At 45.4% G+C, this 23,721-nt stretch overlaps 2 protein-coding genes across 2 annotated transcripts in view; one reads left to right on the top strand and one right to left on the bottom strand.

The window, feature by feature from the left end:
* The window catches only part of EIF3I (eukaryotic translation initiation factor 3 subunit I), a 54,039-nt gene extending 45,342 nt beyond the window's left edge, over positions 1–8,697 (top strand). Inside the window, exons 9-11 of the mRNA XM_075336149.1 lie at positions 6,834–6,907; positions 7,002–7,094; positions 7,173–8,697. Coding sequence (XP_075192264.1) covers positions 6,834–6,907; positions 7,002–7,094; positions 7,173–7,254 — 249 coding nt within the window. The 3' untranslated portion in view covers positions 7,255–8,697. The remainder of the gene's footprint in view (positions 1–6,833; positions 6,908–7,001; positions 7,095–7,172) is intronic.
* LOC142291548 (myotubularin-related protein 9-like) overlaps positions 8,030–23,721 on the bottom strand; it is a 46,791-nt gene continuing 31,099 nt past the window's right edge. Inside the window, exons 3-10 of the mRNA XM_075336152.1 lie at positions 22,070–22,195; positions 21,816–21,989; positions 18,954–19,171; positions 18,721–18,882; positions 12,775–12,916; positions 12,464–12,684; positions 9,019–9,170; positions 8,030–8,942 (exon numbers count right to left, since the gene is read on the bottom strand). Coding sequence (XP_075192267.1) covers positions 8,854–8,942; positions 9,019–9,170; positions 12,464–12,684; positions 12,775–12,916; positions 18,721–18,882; positions 18,954–19,171; positions 21,816–21,989; positions 22,070–22,195 — 1,284 coding nt within the window. The 3' untranslated portion in view covers positions 8,030–8,853. The remainder of the gene's footprint in view (positions 8,943–9,018; positions 9,171–12,463; positions 12,685–12,774; positions 12,917–18,720; positions 18,883–18,953; positions 19,172–21,815; positions 21,990–22,069; positions 22,196–23,721) is intronic.

Below are 23,721 nucleotides of genomic sequence, written 5' to 3' on the forward strand. Positions count from 1 at the left end.
CACAGCAGGAGAAGTCCCATTTCAGTGGCTCAAACGTATATTGAGTATTGTTCTGGCCACGCTGACTTCAGAGAAGCAGTCCAGGAACACCACGCTTCCCAGAGAAGCGTTTTCTCCAAACGGATTAAGGATACACGTTATCCCTTCCCCCCTGACGTGGTCAAGCGCTGGACCCAGGGTCCAAAGGTGGATTCTCCAATCTCCAGGCTTGCGGCTAGAGCCATAGTTGCAGTGGAGATGGGACTTCACTTAAAGATGCCATTGACAGACAGATGGACTCTGGTTGAAATCTGTCTATGAGGCTATCGGCGTGTCGGTTGCTCCGGCATTCACAGCCGTATGGGCACCCTAAGCTTTTCAGCTGTTCTTGCGCAGCTGGTCTTGAGCACATGTACATCTGTGCCGCAGGGGCGTCCGTAACCTCGCAATGTCTGCATTGCGACTTACCCTATTAATGCTGTCCTGGAAGGACAGTCGAGGTTTCGGTCCTTCCCAGGCCCGGGCAGGTCCCAATTGTCCTCGTCCAAAAGGGCTGAAAAGCCTCAGAGGGGCTCAGCTTCCGGCCGGGCTCAATCACGCCCAAGGAAGGCAGCCGGAGGAACCGCTACCAAGGCGGTCTCCTCATGACTCTCATCTCACTCATCTCTCCGCATCCGCGGTTGATGGCAGACTCGCTCGCCTTTGGCGACATTTAGCTGCCACAGGTCACAGACCGGTGGGTGAGGGTCAGTGTGCCCACGTGCACAGGACAGAGTTCTGTTCTCGTCCTCCGACTCGATTCTTCAGAACCTCCCCACCGAGCCGATGCTCTTCTGCAGGCAGAAGGAGTGGTAATCCCTGTTCCTCTTCAGGAACAAGACACGGTTTTCCTCCAATCTGGTTGTGGTGCCAAAAAAGGATGGCTCTTTCCGTTCCGTTCTGGACCTAAAACTGCTGAACAAGCACGTGGAGGCCAGGCGGTTCCGGATGATACCCTCCGCTCCGTCTTTGCCTCAATGTCTCAAGGAAATTTCCTAGCATCAATAGACATCAAAGATGCTTATCTCCACGTGCCGATTGCTACAGAGCACCACTGTTTTTTCTACATCTTCAGTTCGTAGCTCTGCCATTCGGTCTGGCGACAGCCTCACGGGTGTTCACCAAGGTCATGGCGGCAGTGGTAGCAGTCTTGCACTCACAGGGACACTCTGTGATCCCTTACTTGGACGATCTACTTGTCAAGGCACCCTCTCAAGAGGCATGCCAACTCAGACTGAATGTTGCGCTGGAGACTCTCCAGACGTTCGGGTGGATCATCAACTTCTCAAAGTCAAACCTGTCACGACCCAATCACTAACGTATCTTGGCATGGAGTTTCATACCCTCTCAGCGATAGTGAAGCTTCCGCTGGACAAGCAGCGGTCACTACAGACAGGGGTGCAGGCTCTCCTTCAAGGTCAGTCGCACTCCTTAAGACGCCTCATGCACTTCCTCGGGAAGATGGTGGCGGCAATGGAGGCGGTTCCGGTTGCGCAGTTTCATCTGCGTCCACTTCAATGGGACATTCTCCGCCAATGGGACGGGAAGTCAACATCCCTGATCAGGAAAGTATCCCTTTCACAGACGGCAAGGACCCTCTGCAATGGTGGCTTCTTCCCACCTCATTATCACAGGGAAGATCCTTCCTACCACCGTCTTGGGCGGTGGTCACGACAGACGCGAGTCTGTCAGGGTGGGGAGCAGTTTTTCTCCACCACAGGGCTCAGGGTACGTGGACTCAGCAGGAGTCCACCCTTCAGATCAATGTTCTAGTAATCAGAGCAGTGTATCTTGCCCTACTAGCCTTCCAGCAGTGGCTGGAAAGAAGGCAGATCCGAATTGCAATCGGACAACTCCACAGTGGTGGCATACATCAACCACCAAGGGGGGACACGCAGTCGGCAAGCCTTCCAGAAAGTCCGGCGGATTCTGATGTGGGTGGAAGCCACGGCCTCCACCATATCCGCAGTTCACATCCCCGGCGTAGAAAACTGGGAAGCAGACTTCCTCAGTCGCCAGGGCATGGACGCAGGGGAATGGTCCCTTCACCCGGACGTGTTTCAGGAAATCTGTCGCCGTTGGGGAAGGCCGGACGTCGACCTAATGGCGTCCCGGCACAACAACAAGGTCCCAACCTTCATGGCACGGTCTCGCGATCACAGAGCTCTGGCGGCAGACGCCTTAGTGCAAGATTGGTCGCAGTTCCGGCTCCCTTATGTGTTTCCACCTCTGGCACTCTTGCCCGGAGTGCTACGCAAGATCAGATCCGACTGCAGCCGCGTCATACTCGTCGCCCCAGACTGGCCAAGGAGGGCGTGGTATCCGGATCTGTGGCATCTCACGGTCGGCCAACCGTGGGCACTACCAGACCGACCAGACTTACTGTCCCAAGGGCCGTTTTTTCCATCGGAATTCTGCGGCCCTGAACCTGACTGTGTGGCCATTGAGTCCTGGATCCTAGCGTCTTCAGGATTATCCCAAGGGGTCGTTGCCACCATGAGACAGGCTAGGAAGCCCACGTCCGCTAAAATCTACCACAGAACGTGGAGGATATTCTTATCCTGGTGCTCTGCTCAGGGAGTGTCTCCCTGGCCATTTGCATTGCCTACCTTTCTTTCTTTCCTGCAATCTGGGTTAGAAAAAGGTTTGTCGCTCGGCTCCCTTAAAGGACAGGTCTCGGCGCTATCCGTCTTTTTTCAGAAGCGTCTGGCACGACTTACTAAGGTGCGTACGTTCCTACAGGGGGTTTGCCATATCGTACCCCCGTACAAGCGGCCGTTAGATCCATGAGATCTGAACAGGGTACTAGTTGCCCTCCAGAAGCCGCCCTTCGAGCCTCTGAGGGAGGTTTCACTTTCTAGACTATCACAGAAAGTGGCTTTTCTAGTAGCGATCACATCTCTTCGGAGAGTGTCTGAGCTAGCAGCGCTGTCATCCAAGGCTCCTTTCCTGGTCTTCCACCAGGACAAGGTAGTGCTGCGTCCCATTCAGGAGTTTCTCCCGAAGGTGGTATCCTCTTTTCATCTTAATCAGGATATCTCTTTGCCTTCGTTTTGTCCTCATGCAGTTCATCGGTATGAGAAGGATTTACATTTGTTAGATCTGGTCAGAGCACTCAGAATCTACATTTCCCGCACGGCGCCCTTGCGCCGTTCGGATGCACTCTTTGTCCTTGTCGCTGGTAAGCGCAAAGGGTCGCAGGCTTTTAAGGCCACCCTGGCTCGATGGATCAAAGAACCAATTCTTGAATCGTTCTGCTGGGCTTCCGGTTCCATCAGGGCTGAAGGCCCATTCTACCAGAGCCGTGGGTGCGTCCTGGGCATTGCGACACCAGGCTACGGCTCAACAGGTGTGCCAGGCAGCTACCTGGTCGAGTCTGCACACCAAACATTATCAGGTGCATACCTATGCTTCGGCGGACGCCAGCCTAGGTAAAAGAGTCCTGCAGGCGGCAGTTGCCTCCCCGTAGGGGAGGGCTGTCTTCGCAGCTCTAACATGAGGTATTCTTTACCCACCCAGGGACAGCTTTTGGACGTCCCAATCGTCTGGGTCTCCCAATGGAGCGCCGAAGAAGAAGGGAATTTTGTTACTTACCGTAAATTCCTTTTCTTCTAGCTCCTATTGGGAGACCCAGCACCCGCCCTGTTGTCCTTCGGGATTTTTGGGTTTTTTCGGGTACACATGTTGTTCATGTTGAACGGTTTTTCAGTTCTCCGATGTTACTCGGAGTGAATTTGTTTAAACCAGTTATTGGCTTTCCTCCTTCTTGCTTTTGCACTAAAACTGGTGAGCCAGTGATCCCACTGGGGGTGTATAGCCAGAAGGGGAGGGGCCTTACACTTTTTAGTGTAATGCTTTGTGTGGCCTCCGGAGGCAGTAGCTATACACCCAATCGTCTGGGTCTCCCAATAGGAGCTAGAAGAAAAGGAATTTACGGTAAGTAACAAAATTCCCTTCTTTCAGTGCATGGTTCACAAACACTATAAGGTAAATTTAAAGTCACATGATTCATTCTTAAAAACAAAGTCTGTCACTTGGAAAAGAAATATGATACAATTTTCACACCAAATTGTGATGATAAACCACAGAAATTGTCAGAATATCAACACAATCCCAAAAATAAAATTTGAGAGTCAGTATTTAGCAATATTCAGCTCAGTTGGTAGTATACAAGTTATGTGCTTGGTGACTAACACATCACTATTAACATATGATTCTGTCGTCATTAGTGTTGTATGTATGCCAGCTTATCTAAATGACCAACATTTGCATATGCAGTGTAGATCATCCATAATGCATGCTACCTATGACAATATCACAGCTCCTATGAGAACTTGCTGAACAGTTAAGAGTATAACATATATCACCCATATTTTAAAATCGTGTTTGGGATTAGTGTACCTTAACCCCTTGTTACCCCGATTTGCCACCACACCAGGGGAATCCGGATGAGCCGGGCAAAGTTCCGGGATTGTCGTTTCTAATGGATGCGACAATTGGCGGCTGCAGGCTGCTATTTTTAGGCTGGGGGGTCCCAATAACCATGGGCCTCCCCAGCCTGTGAATTCCATCCCCCAACTGTCGGCTTTATCATGCTACATATCAAAAATTCGGGGGACCGCACGCCGCTTTTTTAAATTATTTAATAAGAAAAAAAAAAACAAACTGCATGCAATCCCTCATATTTTGATACACAACCAAGATAATCGCACTGCCATCCCTTCTACCACAGTTTTTAAGATCCTTATTCGGGTCCCCATAGACTTGAATGGGGATCGGCGTCCGGACAGCTATTCGGGATCAATTCCGGTCCCGAATCGGGTTTTGTTATTGTTTTTTGTTTTGTTTTTTTTTTTATTTATTTATTTTTTTTTAAAAAAAACAACCCGGTTGGACCCGCCAATCCCGAGTATCTGCAAGTCTGCCCATCACTAATCGCAAGTTCAAGTCCTGAAAAGAAACTAAAAAAAATAGTGAAAAAATATTTTTAAAAATGAGAAATTCAAATCACCCCAGTTTTGCTCAATCCAAAATAAAGCAATTAAAAAAATACACATTTAGTTTTATATTAAAAAAATCCCATCTATCAAAATAATGATATAAATTAATACGAGGAAATAAAGGCAAAACCCTAGAATTACGTTTTTGTGACTACCGCAACTTTTCAATTGAGTAGATCAAAATTTCAAATCTCACACAATGGCAGCAGAAGCAAAATTTTATTTAATTACTTTATTTTTTTTTAAATATCCACTCTCTTTTACCAATTAGACAAAAAAACCCGATACGTTTGCTACCTTCGTATTCGTACTCGTTCTGACCTGATAAATCATATTGCCAGGTAATTTTTACTGTATATTGAACATTCCCCCCCTCCCTCCCCCCAAAATGAAATAAATAAATGTTTCCTTTTTTGCAATTTGAGTGCAATTGGAAGTTTTTTCCCACATTCCTGTGCATTACATGATAAAAATTAATGGTGTCATTCAAAAGTAAAACTTGTCCTATGAAAAACAAGCCCTCATTCAGTTATGGGGATGGAAATTATAAAAAAAAAGTTGGGACTGGAAAACGGTGAAACCAAATCTATAGTACAGGCATGATTTTTATAGGGGTCAAATCCTCTATATGCCTGTACTAGCAGCTTAATTGGAGTTTTTGGGGTGACTGAACCTTTTAATATTTCTGTATTGTGTTGACACATGACTAATTTTCCCCAAAGGGTATACTTAAAGGTGTGTGTATTAGAACTACATACAATTTTTCACATAGTCAGCATCCACTTGCTGTGAAAGCCCAGTCTTTTTCAACAATAACTATTCCAATGAAATCCTAAATGGCACATTTGCCTTATTACCAATTCTAAGCTAGGGAGCTGTTGTGTTTTGCCCCAGGAGAGAGATCCTAGCTGGAATGAGTCTGTTCTAGTCACACTCTCCATTTTAAACCTTTTATTAACACTAGAAGTCCCAGAGAGGGGTCATTTAACATTTCTACCTTTTGGAACCCAGAGACGGGTCGAATGACCTGAAGGATTTTAGCTAACTTCCTATAACCACCAGCCATTACTGTCGCACCACAGGAGGTTGTTGTTTTCCATTGAGTTTAGCCATTTAGCTTCTAGTTAGTTCTATTCAGTTTGGACTAAGGGCGGCTTTGCACACTACGACATCGCAGGTGCGATGTCGGTGGGATCAAATCGAAAGTGACGCACATCCGGCGTCACTTGCGATGTCGTAGTGTGTAAATCCTAGATGATATGATGAACGAGCGCAAAAGCGTCATCGTATCATCGGTGCAGGCTCAGACATTTCCATAATGCCGGTGCCGCGACAGGTACGATGTAGTTCCTCGTTCCTGCGGCAGCACACATCGCTGTGTGTGAAGCTGCAGGAACGAGGAACATCTCCTTACCTGCCGCCAGCGGCTATGCGGAAGGAAGGAGGTGGGCGGGATGTTTACATCCTGCTCATCTCCGCCCCTCCGCCGCCATTGGCCGCCAGCCGTGTGACGTCGCTGTGACGCCGCACGACCCGCCCCCTTAGGAAGGAGGCGGGTCGCCGGCCAGAGCGACGGTCGCAGGGCAGGCGAGTGCATGTGAAGCTGGCGTAGCGATAATTATCGCTACGCCAGCTATCACAAGATATCGTACGTGCGACAGGGGCGGGGACTATCGCGTGCGACATCGTAGCATCGGCTTGCGATGTCGCAACGTGCAAAGCCCGCCTAAGGGTCATTTGACCTTCTTTCGGACTTCAGGGGGGAGCTCGAAATTTCTGGGACTTCTAGTGTTAATGTGCACTTTTTCTTTGCAGGTTGTTTTGGGAGGAGGACAGGAAGCCATGGATGTGACCACGACGTCCACCAGGATTGGTAAATTTGAAGCCAGGTAAGCAAAACTCTTAAAACAATCTTGACATGTAAATTAAAGAAGTTATTAGCTACAAGCTGTATATGGTTGGTTTTTTTTATTTCTTATTTAGATTTTTCCATGTTGGTGTTGAAGAGGAATTTGGGAGAGTGAAGGGCCATTTCGGACCCATCAATAGTTTAGCATTCCATCCTGATGGCAAAAGGTAAGTGTATTTTCACGTATGCTTAGAGCAAATCAGTAGGTAACATGATAGTGACAAGATCTTTCCATCTCTCTACAGTTACAGCAGTGGCGGAGAGGACGGCTACGTCAGAATACATTACTTTGATCAGCAATATTTTGATTTTGAGTTTGAATCTTGAGTTTGTCGCCTTATAAACGTTCAGATTACAAGGAATCCTATCACCACAAACATGTCAAAACAATGCAAAGTACATTATATTAAAAGAATGTTGAACTAATAATTTTATGGTTTTAGCCTTATAAAATTTAATATCATCATGTTAGTTTTTCCCTATATGAAAGTATTAAACGATAAACTAGATCAGCTGTCAAGATTTAATGCATTTGCTAAAGAGATGTTTTCCAATAAGGGAAAGCAATGTCAACAAGTACCATTCATTTCAATACATAGTGACCATAGATGTGACCACCTCACCATTGACAGCCGTGGTCAGAAATAGCTCATCCATGTGAGTGGTGGGGATTTCATTCAACTGGACTTATGAGATGTATTAAAAAAACAAGTTTTAATACATTAAGTTTTGTGAGTTTAAATGACAAAGTATTTAAAAGAAAAAAATGTTTTACTTTGAATTTATGCATTTTCACAACATTTTTTAGATGAAACATTTTTTAGGGGGATGTTTCACTCGTGCAAACTGCATGTTCAAAAACAAAATTGCATAATCATCTCCATTCACATTGAAGACACTTTGTCTTTATAACAAACACATTAAAATCACGGATATAATGCAGTGTGGAAATACAAACTTAAAGGAGTTGTCCACTACTAGGACAACCCGTTCTGATCCCACGTGTTTGCCCCAGGTAAAATAGACTATTACTCCCCTCCGGTGACAGCACTGCTGTGGTTTTTGTTCCAGGGGCATACGTGGCTTTATGACATCACGCGAAACCTGCTTCTAGTCAGCAACGATTTCTGTCTCCCTGCCTTAGGACCAAACAAACAATTAACAGGAAGTCAGTGCCACAGCTGCGCTCACTTCCTGTTGATTAACTTGTTTGGTCTGAGGGCGGGGATAAGGAAGTCTGTGCTGATTGGACGTGGGGCTCATGTGACATCACAACGCCACGTGAACCCCTGGAACATAAACTGTAGCGGTGCTGTCATCAGAGGGGAGTATAGGCTTTATTATTTTACCTGGGGCAAACACGTGGAATCAGAAGGGGTGGTCCTAGTAGTGGACATCCTCTTTAACCTTTCTGAAGCCACCCACTACTTACAATTTTTACCCACTATTTACCATTTATACTGCCATCCGTTTGTATATTCAGCTATAGAAATTTGATCTTTAATGCAAGAAACATTTATTTCTTCAGTCCTCAAATAATTTACTGTTTACACAAATATTTGTAAGTTCCATCCCAGATGCTTTAGTGAAATATGTATGACCACACTAGATGTAAAGCTAACAGTGACCAAAAACATGATTCAATAGGCTGGCAATTGTAAAGGAACTCATTTTAATGCCAGCAGATCTACCATATTTATATACGGTCAGTCTGCTCTTGAAATGGAAAAATCTCACGAAACGGAAAATAAAAGAGAAATCTGCACAGTCTGTGTCTGGTATATCTGTGTCTTGTAGATATGAATGTTTGCGTTCTTTACATTTCTGGGTCTCTGCCACCCATAGATGCCAACTTTGCCGGCATTCTGACCCTCCGAAATCTTCAGCAGCTCAGCAGTGGGCATTTAACAGGTCTAACTAAGCGGTTTAATAGGGATCTTTACCTACAATTTCCCACATTCGCTGCCAGAGCATCTCTTTGTGTTCTGTAGGCACGAAGTATCTAAGAAAAAAACCTGTAAAATCAAGAATGCGATTTAAACATTTTGTATGCATATAGCCATATATAATGCACTGTTAACGTATGCTCACCTTCCCATAGCTGTATACTTTGTGGGGCCACCGATGGCCAAATGGCTAATGGGTTTCTTTCATATACTGGATTGACAAGGTGATTTCTCTGCTGGAAGTTGTTGAGGTTACCCCAAAGAGAATGAGTCTTTTCTCGTACCTTGTAAATATGCCTGATAAAAAAATATATATATTTTAACACTATGAAGCAAAAAAAAAAAAAAAGTGAAAGCAAGTTGTTGCCAAAATTTGGATTTTTACCTGAAAGGGCACTGCTCAGTTCTCTGATTACCTTTATACGTAAAACAAAATGCATACACATCTCGTGGCACAGTGTCTTTGGAAACAACGGTGCTTTGTCCATCCGAAGGGAGCATGCAGGTGTATATGTGATGACTATATTTTAATACATACAAAATTATTTGCAGATTCTGCTAAGTTAGATCTCATTCTGGATGCAAACTGACCGGTTCTGCTAAAGAAGACTTGGATCACAATAGAGTGGTGCTATGTGGTGAAGATAAATCTGCATCTGGCCAACTTGTTCACGTCCTTGACCTCTAGTTTTGCCATAAAGGAACATTTAACATACAATATAAATATCCTACCAGATCCTCCTGTCATTTTCTATCATTCTATATTGTGCTTGCAGTATGAACCTCCTCCAAAGTCTTATCTGCAGTAGAACACAAAGGTTGTCTAGTCACACCTCCTTGACAAGACCAAAGGAACCAGGGAAGTGTCATCATTAGAGGGCTAAAGAATATGATTACCCCTAGTGCTATGTTGTTAAATTTTTTTATATTTTTTTTTTTAACCCTGTCACTTACGTCTATTTTATTTTAATGTCAATATAGCCATATGATGGGCGAACCCAAATTGTGAAGTCCATGGACCTCAAAAACTGACTTCTCAGGGTAGTGCGTGTTACTGTTCAGATTCAGTCACCCAGATGATAACCCATATTTTTTTTCTCATGAAGGCTTTTTTTCTTGAGTACAACTTATACTTTTGAGAGACACCATTCATTTTATCATATGGGAAAGCAGGAAAAAAAAAATCCAAGTGCAGAAAAATTGCAAAAGAAGTGCAATTCCACAACTGGTTTTTGTTTTTATTATTTTTTTTTTTTAACCATGTTCACTATATGGTAAGACTGGTGCAGTGTGATTCTCCATTTCAGTCCGAGTTTGTAGATATTAAACATGTATAGTTTGTTTTTATTTAATCGGTGAAAAAAAATTCCGAAATTTCGCAGAAAAGAAATTCACTTTTGTCGCAGTATTCCAAGTTTTGTATTATTCTCATTTTTCAGTGGTTATGTGATGGCTTAATTTTTGCGCCCTGAGCTTATGTTTTTACTGATACCATTTTGGTGTAGGTATGATGTTTTGATCACCTCTTATTGTAATATTGCGGCGGCCTAAAAAAAACGTAATTTTTGCGGATTTATTTATTTTTTTCAGTTTATCAATTGAATTTTGTTATATATATTTTGATAGACTGGACATTTCTGAACTCAGCAATACCAAATGTGTTTTTTTTTATTTTAAATTGGGCAACAGGGGGGGGTGATTTGCACTTTGTTTTGTTTTTTTCATATTTTTTTTTTTTTTTTTAAATTTTTAAGTTCTTGTATTAGTTCTATAAGAGACTCGAAGCTGCGAATATCCCATTACTTGTGCTATACACAGCAGGGCATCAGCACTATTTAGCAGAAATCGCGATCTCCTGTGAATGCGGACAGCCGGCTTTTACAGGAAGTTTGTCATTACAGACACGGGTGTCATCAGTTGACCCCTGGCCATCCTGACAACCCATTGGCGGCCCCATGACGTCATTGCAGGAAATTACGCGCTTTCCGCCGGCACATGTTAAATTCTGCTGTGAGAAATTGACAGCAGGATTTAACTAGTTAACAGCTGTGGGTTTATCTCAAATCCACCTGAGGCTTTTAGAGGCACAAGTCGGCTGATGAGCAGACTTGCAGAGAAAGATGGGTTTTGCGTACGATCCCGCATCAAAGAAAGGGACTCTACATACAGTATGACGCAAACTTGTCGTGAAGGGTTTAAATTATCTTCAAAAATAATTAGACTCCACTAGAGGACTTCAATTTTTAATTGTAATATATTACATTGCAGTATTAAAGGGGTATTTCTATTTCCAAGATCTTATCCCAATATGTGGTAGGTGTAAAAATATTATGAAATCTCTCCATTTAGAAATATAGTATAGTTCTCCTGATTAGCTTCGTGACCTACCTCATGTTCTGGGCATTGCAGGACCTTAGGTGTGCATGGTTATGACTATTAGCAACTAACTGTGACTATATCTGTGGTTATAACCATGGATACCTAAGGTCCTGCAATGCCCTGAACATGAGGTAAGCAACATAGCTAATCAAGAGAACTATACTACATTTCTAAATGAAGGGATTTGCTAATGTTATTATTATTACACCTACTAAATAAAGGGATAGGATCTTGGAGATGGGAGTAACACTTTAATGTATTGTATTACACTGACCGTCTTCTTGCTGACAATCTATTAGGCACTTAGGAGTGGCTTAAAAAGTTATTCTTAAAATTGCAGTGATCTTATAATGTACACATACTGTATATTAATTTGTGCCAAAATAACTGTTTTAAATCTCCCCTGATATCCATATAATAATCCCCCCAAGGGATGTCCCTCTTGGCCCTATTTATATTTCTAATTGTCATTGCAACTGTCCCAAGGTAGTTCGTGCTATTAGTCAATCATGCGCAGGGACATGTCTCTTAGGTGGCTTCCTGCCATTAAAGCTGTGCTATGGAACATTTCTGGAATTAACTTCTTTGTTGAGGATACCCTAAAGAGAGTGAGTATTTTATCTTAATTTGTAAATATGCCTGACAAAATATATATTTAACACTTAGGAACAAAAAAAAATGAAAACTTGTCCTTAACTTGGCTTGTACAGTTTCAGCTCACAAGCAGATACAATTATTTCCCATCTAGGCAATGCTCTGTAATCTAAACGATCTGCACTCCAGACTGTTACATTGTTGCAAACTACCATTGAGATTAGTGCTGCTGATTTTTCTAGCTCGCAAAGCGTTGTCAAGATTGGTCCACATTGTATGATTTGTTTGCTTTCTTGTATAAATTTTACATGTGTTGAATATAGTATATTAAAGAAAAATGCTTTGCTTTCCGGTAGGAGGGACCTGTTGGGGGATCATGATCTGTATTTCAGAGATTGACTTCCTTTGTACACATAAGAGCATGTACTGGACAGGTAGTATAAATGGAGATCATGGGACAATGTCAGTAATGTAAGGGTAATTTGGATCCAACTGATCTTAGTTCAATCAACTTGCTTAGATAGAATGCCAACTCACCAGCTATATTCTATATGCAAGAGAAAAATACTGGAGTGCTACTTTAAAGACTATCATACTGTATTGTGTATGCAACTTGCCTTTCCTTTTCGTTGTTGCATAAGAACGTCCCGTACTCTGAGCTGTAAATGTGGGTTGCAAGTGCACATAAAAGTTTTTCATTAAACTCCATCGCCATAGGAAATTGCCGTGTGAGTTGCCAGCAACAATCCAAAAAAAGGAGAAAGTTAGGTGATTCTTGTTGAAAACGGCCCTGTGCCCAGCCTGATCGAGCGCAGCGTAACTGGAACGGATGGCCAGCCTGTGAAAGCAGGAATTAAAAATGAGCGAAAGAATATGAAATTTGGCCATCTTACATAAGCTTGGTCTCTAATCTTCATAAGTCACCTACCTGTAGCCACTCACGTTCAATTAGATCCTGGAAGCCAACCATTGTTCGGCAATCAGGAGACAAAATAAGTTGTGCCAGGGATGTCACCAGCAATGTATTGTTAGACCCTTCTTCGCCGTGTACAAGTACACAAGTGCCCTCCCTGGACATAGAGATTTCCAAGTTAGAGGCTGTCACATTCTCATACCTTGCTGTCCTCTGAGTATGCTCTTTGGTTCCAGAGATATCGGCATTTTTATTTGGTGGTAATTTTTGGTCTTTACCAAGAGGAATAGCTTACAGGGTGATAATGCGGAGTAATCTAAAGACACGTCCCCAGGGAGTCCTGTGAAGAACACCCTCTTGTGAAGACTTAAAAATTAGCACTACATGAGAAGAGCAGTAAAGAATAAACCCCATTAAAATATAATTTTTTAATATTATTACTAAAAAGGTGCCGAACATGAGGTAAGAAATGGTAGGAGGTGGATGAACACACAGACTGGCCCTGAATCAGCCCTAGTCAGTCTCTCCCTCGTACCTATGGGATGAAATGCGTCGGGTCGTCTTCTTAGGACAACATCCCAGATAAGTTTATTTGGCTCACCCTCTGATTGGGATGGAGAGTCTATGTATTCTATAAGTGGTGTTTGTATGTGCTGTGCAGGGCCTATTAGGGATATGCAGGGTTTCCCCTCGGTGAATGGGGGCGCCATAACCGTATGGTGTCATACCCTCCATTGCTAGGTAGGGAGAGGCTGACTAGGGCTGATTCAGGGCCAGTCTGTGTGTTCATCCACCCTCCTAGCATTTGTTACCTCATTTTCGGCACATCATCTATTTATGTTTGTTTGTGAAATTGGTCTTGGATCTTTTTAGTAATAATATTAAAAGTTATATTTTAATTGGGGTTTATTCTTTACTGTTTTTGAAACCTATTTCCCCTACTTGTTCATTGGCTGCAGCTTGGTTATACACTACATGAGAAGACCATTTCTCTCTCGTTTTATTGGGGGACACAGAACCGTGGGTGTAAGCTGCTGACACTAGACAAAGGATGTTAGCTCCTCCCTAGCAGTGTACACCCGGAGGCGGATCTATGTCAGTTTTTTGCTTAGTGTCGTAGAGGCTGATGTGGGCTCTCACGGCCCCCTCAGCCATTTTTGTTTTTTTTTAATCGGCGTGCTCATCGCTCTCACTATTATGCTGTTTTTAGGTAATCGTCTACCCATGGATGCCCAGCTCCCCCAGGGATTCTCTGGGTGTGGAGCGGGCACATCTTCAAGAGCCCCATCCCCTGCTCCCTCTCCTATGGGTATCATCCCAAGGATACACAGGGTCAGGTTGACATGACCCCCTACCCTGATCCATCACCTTGGCTGCCGTCCCAGGGATGCACAGGGTCGAGTTGACATTATACCCCTCAACTGATCCATCACCTAGGGTGCCGTCCCAGGGATGCACAGGATTGAGGCAGCAATGACTCCCCCTCCGCAGGTTGTCCGTGGATCTTCTATCATGCCTCCCCGTGTACCCTCAGGACACAGGGGCACTCTGAATGCATCAGGTCGGATGCACAGCCTGCTCCGTGACGCCCCGGTTATTCAACAGAGGTACCAGAGCTTAACAGACCCAGGAGGTGTGTCAATGTAGAGGTGCAGTGACGCGGCAGGGTCCTGGCAGGTAAGACCTCCATGTTTTGTCTGTACCGTGCCGCCAGCGGAGGGCTCCCCCTTTCTAATTTAGGCCCCGGTCTGGGCCTACTCCGGCAGCTCAGCACGCCACGCCCCCAGCCTGCGCGCGCGCGTGCGGCCGATTTGCCCTTCCAGATAGTTCCCGCCTCTCCTCTCCCTGCCTCCTTCCTTGCATTCCGGCCGCACTTCTCGCAGGGACCCTGCCCTCCTCCTCCCTCTCCCTCTCCCCTGCATCGCTTCCGGCCGCACTTCTCGCAGGGGCTGCAGGAAACAAAGGACTCTCGCGATACCTGCATTTGCGCCCTCCGGCCGGTACTCTCCCCTTCACTGCATGTCAGCGGTTATCTTCCTAGAGTATTTCTTTAAGGAACGATCTCGGTCCCCAGGCGTTATATCACACAGCACACCAGGACGCATCGCAGCTGCAGCACCTGATCTCTCAGCCTCACAGCAGCTAGAGGGGAGGACACAGGACCTGGGTAAGCGCTGCTTTAACCCTTTCCTGTGCCTAGAGTCCCCTCTTTTCACCTCCTGTTCTGCTTCCTCCCTTGCAACACCAGTAAGAGGAGCAGGACAGCCATGCCTAATTCAAAATCCTCCCATCCCTAGCAGGTCCCCATCATAATGTATTTTGCATGCGCCTCCAGCAAAACTAAAATTTCCCATGGCCAGGCCGCAGTCCTATGCTCGGACTCTACCCCCAGACCCACAGCTCGCCCATGAGCCCACCGCCGCAACCGTCGACGACTCTCCCGGCCCCAGCGCGCCTCCTCTCCCGGAATGGTTGGCTTTCCTCTCCCAGTCTGTAGAGTCTCTCTCCAGGTCATCACAGACCATAGCGCAAGCATTGCAGCTTTTTCCTGTTCTCGGCCATGACTCCCGGTAGCGGGCAGATCAGCCATTTCAGGGCGATAATCACTCTGATCCAGGGACCTCTACAAGAGCACAAACGCGCCCACAAGTCCGTCAGAGTTCAGAAGTTTCGAATGGAGTCCCTACATTCTGTAATTTTCTCCATGGAGGTTGGCGAATTCCTATCATCCCTGGACATACAGGACGCTTATCTTTATGTGCCAATAGCCCAGCCACACCAACAACTTCTCCACTTCGCAGTAGTAGAGGAACATTTTCAGTTCACTGCACTTCCATTCGGTCTCGCCTCGGCACCCAGAGTGTTCACGGAGGTCATAGCGGCTGCCATGTATATCCTTCACTCCAGAGGTATCATGGTCATTCCCTAATTGGACTACCTCCTTGTCAAGGGTTCTTCTTTCGACGACTGTCTCGAAAACCTTCGGATCACCATCGACACGCTTTCTCGCCTGGGATGGCTAATCAATCGACAGAAGTCCTCTCTGACACCGGCCCGTCGGATTACCTTCTTAGGCATGGTTTTCTATACCAACCACGGATGAATCTTCCTACCACAAGAAAATATTCTCTTTCTGCAGCGGGGACTACAGGTTCTTCGTCACTCGGGTTCCTTCTCAATCCGATTTGGCATGAGAGTCCTTTGTCAAATGGTAGCGTCTATGGAGGCAGTTCCATTCGCTCAGTTCCATCTTTGCCCCCTTTAGCTGACCATACTACGGAAGTGGGACAAGTCACCTTTGTCGCTTGATCGCAGGATTCATCTGTCTCCAGGAACCCATCGGTCCCTTCAGTGGTGGACCAGACGTAACAATCTCTCCTGAGTAAGGTCGTTTCTACCGCCCCGCTGGCAAATAGTCACCACCGACGCCAGCCTCTTGGGCTGGGACGCCGTCTTTCGCCACGGACGTTGGTCCCTCCAGGAGAGTCGGCTTCCAATCAACATCCTGGAGATCAGGGCCATTCTATTAACTCTCCAACAGTTGCAGGACCTCCTGGGGGGCTCCCCTGTCAGGATCCAGTCGGACAATGCTACGGCAGTAGCTTACATCAACAACCAGGAAGGAACAAGGAGCGTCAGGGCTATGAGGGAGGTCAAGAGGATCATTCAGTGCGCCAAGTCTCATCAATCCATGATCTCGGCAGTACACATCCCCGGTGTGGAAAATTGGGCGGCCGTCATCCTCAGCAGGAAAGGTCTCGCCTCCGGCGAATGGTCTCTCAACAGGGAAGTCTTAAATCAAATCTGCCTCCGATGGGAGACCCCGGATGTGGATCTGATGGCCTCTCGGTTCAACCATCAGGTTCCTCAGTTTGTCTCTCGCTATCGCGACCAGCGGGCAATAGGAGTCAATGTCCTGACCCTTTCGTGGAATCAGTTCAGACTCCCATTCATCCCCCCCCTCTCCCTCTGATCCCCAGGGTCCTCAAGAAAACCAAGAGGGAAGGGGTACCAGTCATCCTCGTGGCCCCAGAGTGGCCCAGGCAGGCGTGGTTCGCAGAGCTCGCTCAGCTCATTGCAGATGCTCCCTGGCGTCTCCCAGACCGCCCAGATCTTCTGTCTCAGGGCCCTCTCTTCCATCAGAACTCAGGGGTCCTAAATTTGACGGCCTGGCTATTGAATCCTGGGTGCTAGCCCAGGCGGGCTTCTCTCCCAGGGTGATTCAGACCATGATCAGGGCCTGAAAACAGTCTTCGTCAAGAATCTATTACCGCACGTGGAGATCCTTTTTCTGGTGGTGCGAGGACAACAACAACCCATCTCCTCTCTCCTGGTCCATCCCAGCAAGCCTGTCAGGGCTGGACGCGTGTCTCTCTCAGAACTCTTAAGGGCCAGATGTCTGCTCTCTATTCTTTTCCAAAAGCCTCTTGCTACTCGCCCACAGATCGAGACCTTCATTCAGCGGGTCGCTCACCTGGTGCCTCCATATGGGGATCCCCTTGAGCCATGGGATCTTGATCTGATGTTAGGTTTACACCAAGAGTCTCTCTTCGAGCCCTTGAAAGAAGACTCTCTTTCGCATCTTTCCTGGAAGGTGGCCTTTCTAGTGGCCATCACCTCCATCAGGAGAGTTTCAGAGATGGCTGCTCTCTCCTGTCGGTCACCATTTCTGGTTTTCCATCAGGACAAGGTGGTGATACGCCCAGCTCCCTCCTTTTTGCCTAAGGTGGTGTCGCCCTTTCATCTGAATGAAGAGATTATGCTCCCTTCCTTCTGCCCAGGTCCCTCACACAGCCTGGAGAAGTATTTACACACTCTGGACATGGTTTGCACCCTCAGAACGTACGTGTCAAGAACTGCACCTTTTCGCAAATTGGACGTGCTGTTCGTCCTTTCTCTAGGACCCAAAAGAGGAATGCCTGCTTCCAAAGCCACGATTGCAAGATGGATCCGGTCGACCATATCAGAGGCCTACAGGATCAGGAACCGGTCCCCTCCACGAGGAGTGAAGGCACATTCCACCCACGCGGTGGGAGCGTCTTGGGCGATCAGGCATCGGCCGCGCAGGTCTGCAGGGCCACCACATGGTCTAGCCATACTTTTGCTAGGTTTTACCAGGTACACACCCAGGCTTCGGCTGACGCCGGCCGAGGAGAAAGGTTTTGCAGGCGGCAGTCGCACACCTCTAGGGTTGGTGCGGATTTTCATGTGTTAGATATTCTCGCAAAGGGAGCTGTCTATTCTTACAATGTTACTGATTCCCACCCAGGGACTGCTTTTGGACGTCCCACGGTTCTATGTCCCCCAATGAAACGAGAGAGAAAGAAGGATTTTTGTGTACTTACAGGAAAATCTCTTTCTCTGAGTCTTCATTGGGGGACACAGCTCCTACCCTGATTGTTTGGTTTCTACATTTTGCCTATTTGTTACTGTGGGCTTTGTCTCGGGCCACATATGGCGAGATTACATGTTATCGGTTATTACCTTGACTTAGGTATGGTTGTTCTCTTTCTCTTCCTACTGCTTGTACACTAAACTGACATAGATCTGCCTCCGTCTCGGGGTGTACACTACTAGGGAGGAGGTAACATCTTTTTGTCTACTTAGTGTCAGCCTCTTAGTGACAGCAGCATACACCCACGGTTCTGTGTCCCCCAATGAAGACTCGGAGAAAGAGATTTTACAGTGAGTATACAAAAATCCTTCTATCTCTATCGTGTTTGCGTGGGTTTCCTCCGGGTACTCCGGTTTCCTCCCACACTCCAAAAACATACTGATAGGGAATTTAGATTGTGAGCCCCGATGAGGACAGTGTTGCCAATGTATGTAAAGCGCTATGGAATTAATAGCGCTATATAAATGAATAAATATTATTATTATATTATCAGGATGAGCATAAAATTATTTTTAAATTGAGCTCAATTCTCTCAACACTTCGTTCACGCTTCAATTTTCACAGACCTCTCGATGCATTGAGCAGCTAAGCCTGCCGTGCTTAGGGCTTCTTTGATATGAGACAGCCATTGTGAAACTTGCAACTTGCTGAGCCAATGATTCCTTCCCAGATAGGTCTGGTAGCAGGTACCAACCAAGAGTGTCAGGCTGTTTTGTAGGGCTTGTCCCCTAAAGACATAAGGATTGGTTAGAAGCAAAATCCCTAAGAAAAGGACTGCATTACTGTTTCTCTTACACACCTGTCTAAGGGGCGATAGAGCACACTCCATTTTGGATATCTGTCCTTATTTTCGGTGCCACCCCCTGCACTTCTTGCTTGCTTAGCTTCCTGTTCTGTACGAATGTCGATAATAAATCCACGTGATTGCCCCATTAATGCCACGTTGAGCAACATCTCATCATCTTCACAACAGTGGTGGTTTGGACCAACGAGAGGCTGAGCAGAACGCAGCAAAACCTAAGACACATGGAGGGTGCACATAAAAAATATGTAGTACAAAAGAAACACAGTCAAAATAGATATTTAAATGGTCATGGTAAACAGAAATCAATAGCACAAACAATATAAGAAGCTCCTTTCAAGAAAAAAAAAGCTTTCTCCACTTATGAGCAACCTAATCTTTTTACCCCTGCAGGATTAGGTTATATGCTGCCAATGGAAGTCTTCTAAATCCGAAGAGGGAAGCCGAGAGACGGGCAGAAAGACAAAGACTGCTGCTGCATTCTAGTCAGTGTTTATCTCACTCCGCTGCTAGATTCACACATTCAATACTGCTGTATAGTGACAATTATGTTGATTGTTACAATGCATTACAAAAAGAAATGTATAACCTCATGTCACTGTGTATGTTAGACATCATAGCAGCTAGTTTCCATGCACTGCATCAGGTAGATGTAGAAACTTTGCACTCAAGATCAATGTGAATAGTGGTCTTTTATTGTGCAGCACTTGTAGGACAGCACAAGCACAGACGTTTTGGTCAAAGACCTTCATCAGTGTGCGTGCAGAGGGTATTCAGAAAGTATAGCATTTTGGCAAATGGCATAGCCAGGTATGACGCAGTGCCACATAGACAGTGGTGGACACCATGTCATACCCAGCTACTCCATTTGCCAAGGTGCTATACCTTCTGAGGACCCCCTGCACGCACACTGATGAAAGTCTTTGACCGAAACGCCTGCGCTTATGCTGGTCGTACAAGTTCTTCACAATAAAAGACCACTATTCACATTGATCTTGAGTGCCAAGTTTCTACATCTACTTGCTACTGTTTTGGCCCTACTTGAGCACCACTCCAAAAGTGCAGTGTGTATCAACTCACCATGCACTGGATCAGAAACAATGGCACATGAAAGATAGCACATGGGAAGGGGAAAACGGTAGGATATATACACCATGTAATGGCCAGAAAAATAGTTTTTCTTGGCTGGTGTTAAAAAAATTTGTCTTGTGCATCAGAGATCAACAACTTCCGGTTTTCCAGCAGCTCTGAAACTAGACCTCCCAATGTACCCCGACAGCTGCCAGACAGCCCGGGATGTCAGAGAATGCTGGAAGATGTAGTTTTACAACAGTTGGAGTATTGTAGATTGCTGAACCCTGTGTTAAGACTTCCATACATACTGAAATAATGTTGGCCGTATCCGCTCATATCGCCTGGCTCGGACAACACTCTAATCCATCTGGGTGAGCCTCCGATATTTACACCAACAGTGTCAAGGTAGATATGGATATGGCATTTCCGATTACGGAATGCCAAAACTTTTGATCTCTGAGAGATAAGCTGCTGCCAACGGCTCTGGCAATGGCTTTCTTGGAAAAAACACATTGCTTGGCAGAATTAGGCTATGTACGCACTAGTGCGTTTTACCCGCGGATTTGCCGCGGAAATTTCTTGAGAAATGTCTGCAATCTTTGTGCAGACATTTCCCAGCAAGTCCTATGTGAAAAAAAAATAGCTGTGCGCACACTGCGGATTTTTCTCAAGGAATTTCTTGAGAAAATTTCTTGAGAGAATGAGCATGTCAATTCTTTTCCGCAGGTACCCTGCGGATTTCGGCAGTACAGCCTGCAAAATCCGCAGGGAACAACCTGCGGGAAAATCGCGGCAAATTTGCGGCTAATCTGTGGCAAATCCGCATGCGGATTTTTTCCGGAGGTCCGGAAATCTTCCACGCCCAGAAGTTTCTCAAGAAATTTTCTTGAGAAACTTCACATTTCTAGTGCGCACAAAGCCTTAGTGTTTCATCATTCAACTGACAGCTATCTATTGCGTATGTGACCCCTTAGATTAAGTGTATTCTCCCTTATAATATCCACAAACCTGAAAGTGAAAGATCATGGGATTTAACAGGTATTCATATTCCACAACTGGTGAAGACCCTCATGCTTATTTCAGATAGCATAGAAAAACAGGCTAAAATAACAGGTAAATAGATGCATCTCTTCCTTACAATCTTTAAATGGGTTTTCAGTTAGGTAAAGCGTCATCATGACCTACCCTTAGGATAGGCCATCCATACTGGATAGGTGGAGGCCACCTCTCATAAACCCTAGTGATAATCTGGGTCAAGTGCTGTGGTCTCTTTATTGTTTGCTTTGCTCTCTCTTCACCAGAATGCCGTAGATCGGTGGCAGCTTTGCAATATCCTTTACTGGATTGAAGTAGCAGATATATGCATTGCAATATGCGTACGCTTTTCAAATTACTTTTGTTTCTGTCAGAATAGTATATGTCTTTGAAAATTCTCTAATACCACTAAGTAACGGAATATAAGAAATTTATATCAATTTATAATATTAAATTCATGTATGGATGAATTTCCAATCAACTGATCATAGCTCTAATCTTATAGGTGTGCCCTGTTCTCATGCGAATACCATATACATGTGCAGGAATTACACAGCATGTGAGTATTCTCTGAATAGTATGACCTGCTCGACCTTATATCTTTTCTGATAAATATTAGTCATCAAGGATTAGATTCTAGTATGTATATAAATAAACATTATGATGGAAATTATGAGAGACAAAAAATACTTTATTGCCAGTAAATCCTTGACAATGGTGGCAATTTATACAATGGTTTCCTTAACACACCGTTTTGCTGGTTGGATGGAAATAACTCAACACTGGGAATCTGCGACTTTGCCTGAAAGATGCGGCTCGCTTCAGATTGTTGTCAGAACAGGATACAGGTACAATGATCTTCTCCGGATAACTGGGGCAAACCTTAAAGTTTTCATTTACACCACTCAGTCTCCAAGCATCTGTCTGGGAAGACATAATTAACATTGAGGTCTCAAATCTCGCACTTACAATTTGTAAAAGACTTTAATATTTCATGAAGTCACCTCAGCTCTGAGCTTGTGATAAAAATTTTCCATAGTATCTCTTGGCCATCCTTTTCCTAACTTGCACCCTGCTGGTCTGAAGAAAAATGGGTATCTGAGAACGATGTTATCCAGTGAGGAAAGAGCCTGTGAACATATAATCATGGCATCTGCTTAGAATGATAGCACCCGCCTGCTGACAACAGTACCTAATCCTGTTGGGCGAAGTTCCCACAGTGAGTATTTGGTGAGTTTTTGATGTTACATAATTTCTGCACCTATTATCTAAAATGCGGTTACTTGCGTTTTATCATTGCATTTTTGTTTTTTTGTGCATTTTTTTTTTTTAAACTTTGAATTTTTATTGAGATTTTCAATTTACGTTTTTCATACATAAAATAAAACATAAAATTCACAATTCTTATCGAACCTAGACAAACAATGACAGGACAGGTGAGGAGGGTTAGGAGGGGAGAGGAGAAATAGGAGGGAAGAGGGAAGGGTTTCAAGAGTCCATGCTCCTTCCATAGGACCCATAGGCCTCAGTCTCACAGATCCTCCTGTCCCGCAAAGTAGTCCCATGGTGCCCACACGGCCTGGAAACGGTCAACTGTGTCATGCAATAGTGCCGTGAGATGTTCCATGCGTCAAACGTCCAGTAATCTATACTTGAGGCTCTGGAGTGAGGGTGTCCCTGGCTGCCTCCAATTCTTTGCAATTAAGCATCTGGCCGCCGTAAGGATGTGGGACAAAAGCTTAGAGGCCGTTTTTCCCAATCCCCCATTCCCAAGACCCAGAACATAGATCAGGGGATCAAGATCAACCTCTATATATAGTACTTTATGGATCAACCCTCTAACCTGCTCCCAGAAGGGGACTATCCCTGGACAGGACCAGAATATGTGCAGAATGGTGCCCCTGCCTCCCCCGCATCTCCAGCAACAAGCCGGTATGGAGGGGTCTATGCCATGAAGGAAATCTGGAGTGTGGTACCAAAATAGCAAAATTTTATAGATATTTTCCTTATATAGTGTGCATATTGACGTCTTGGCGGCGTTTCCCCAGATTGCTGCCCATTCCCGAGGAAGTATCCGCCTTCCCAATAGAGACTCCCATTTCCGCATGTATGGAAAAGACCCCTCGGGCCCCTCCCGTGACTCAGAAAGCAAAATGTAAATTTCCGAAATTAGTCCCTTAGTATCAGTGCCCCTTCTGCAAATTTTCTCAAAATCTGTGGGAATCGAGGCCCCTGCCCTGCCAAACAAGGAGCCAGCCAAGTCTCTGATCTGCAGATATTGGAAAAACTCTCGATTAGAGAGAGAGAATTTATCTCTAAGGTACTCAAAGGAATGGATCTGCATTGTACTTCCATCTATAATGTCTGCAAATCTGAATAGACCTGCCTTGAGCCAGGGGTGCACCATGTCCGACTCCAGACTGCTTGGGAGCAAGGGTTGGTATATGAAGGACACCAGAGGGGAGCAGGGGGATGCCAAAGGAAATCTTCTAATGCAAAATGCCCAGAGGTCCCTAGTGAACTGCATCGGTCCAAGAAGAGGGGGGGGGCGAATCACACCGGCCCGGGGGCCACAGGAGCGTGTTTGGATGTATAGGCGCCAGCCAAAGTTTTTCAATCTCAGTCCACCTGTTGTATGCCCAAAGGGACACCCAAC

Source organism: Anomaloglossus baeobatrachus, chromosome 2 (assembly GCF_048569485.1).
Source record: "Anomaloglossus baeobatrachus isolate aAnoBae1 chromosome 2, aAnoBae1.hap1, whole genome shotgun sequence".
NCBI lineage: Eukaryota > Metazoa > Chordata > Amphibia > Anura > Aromobatidae > Anomaloglossus > Anomaloglossus baeobatrachus.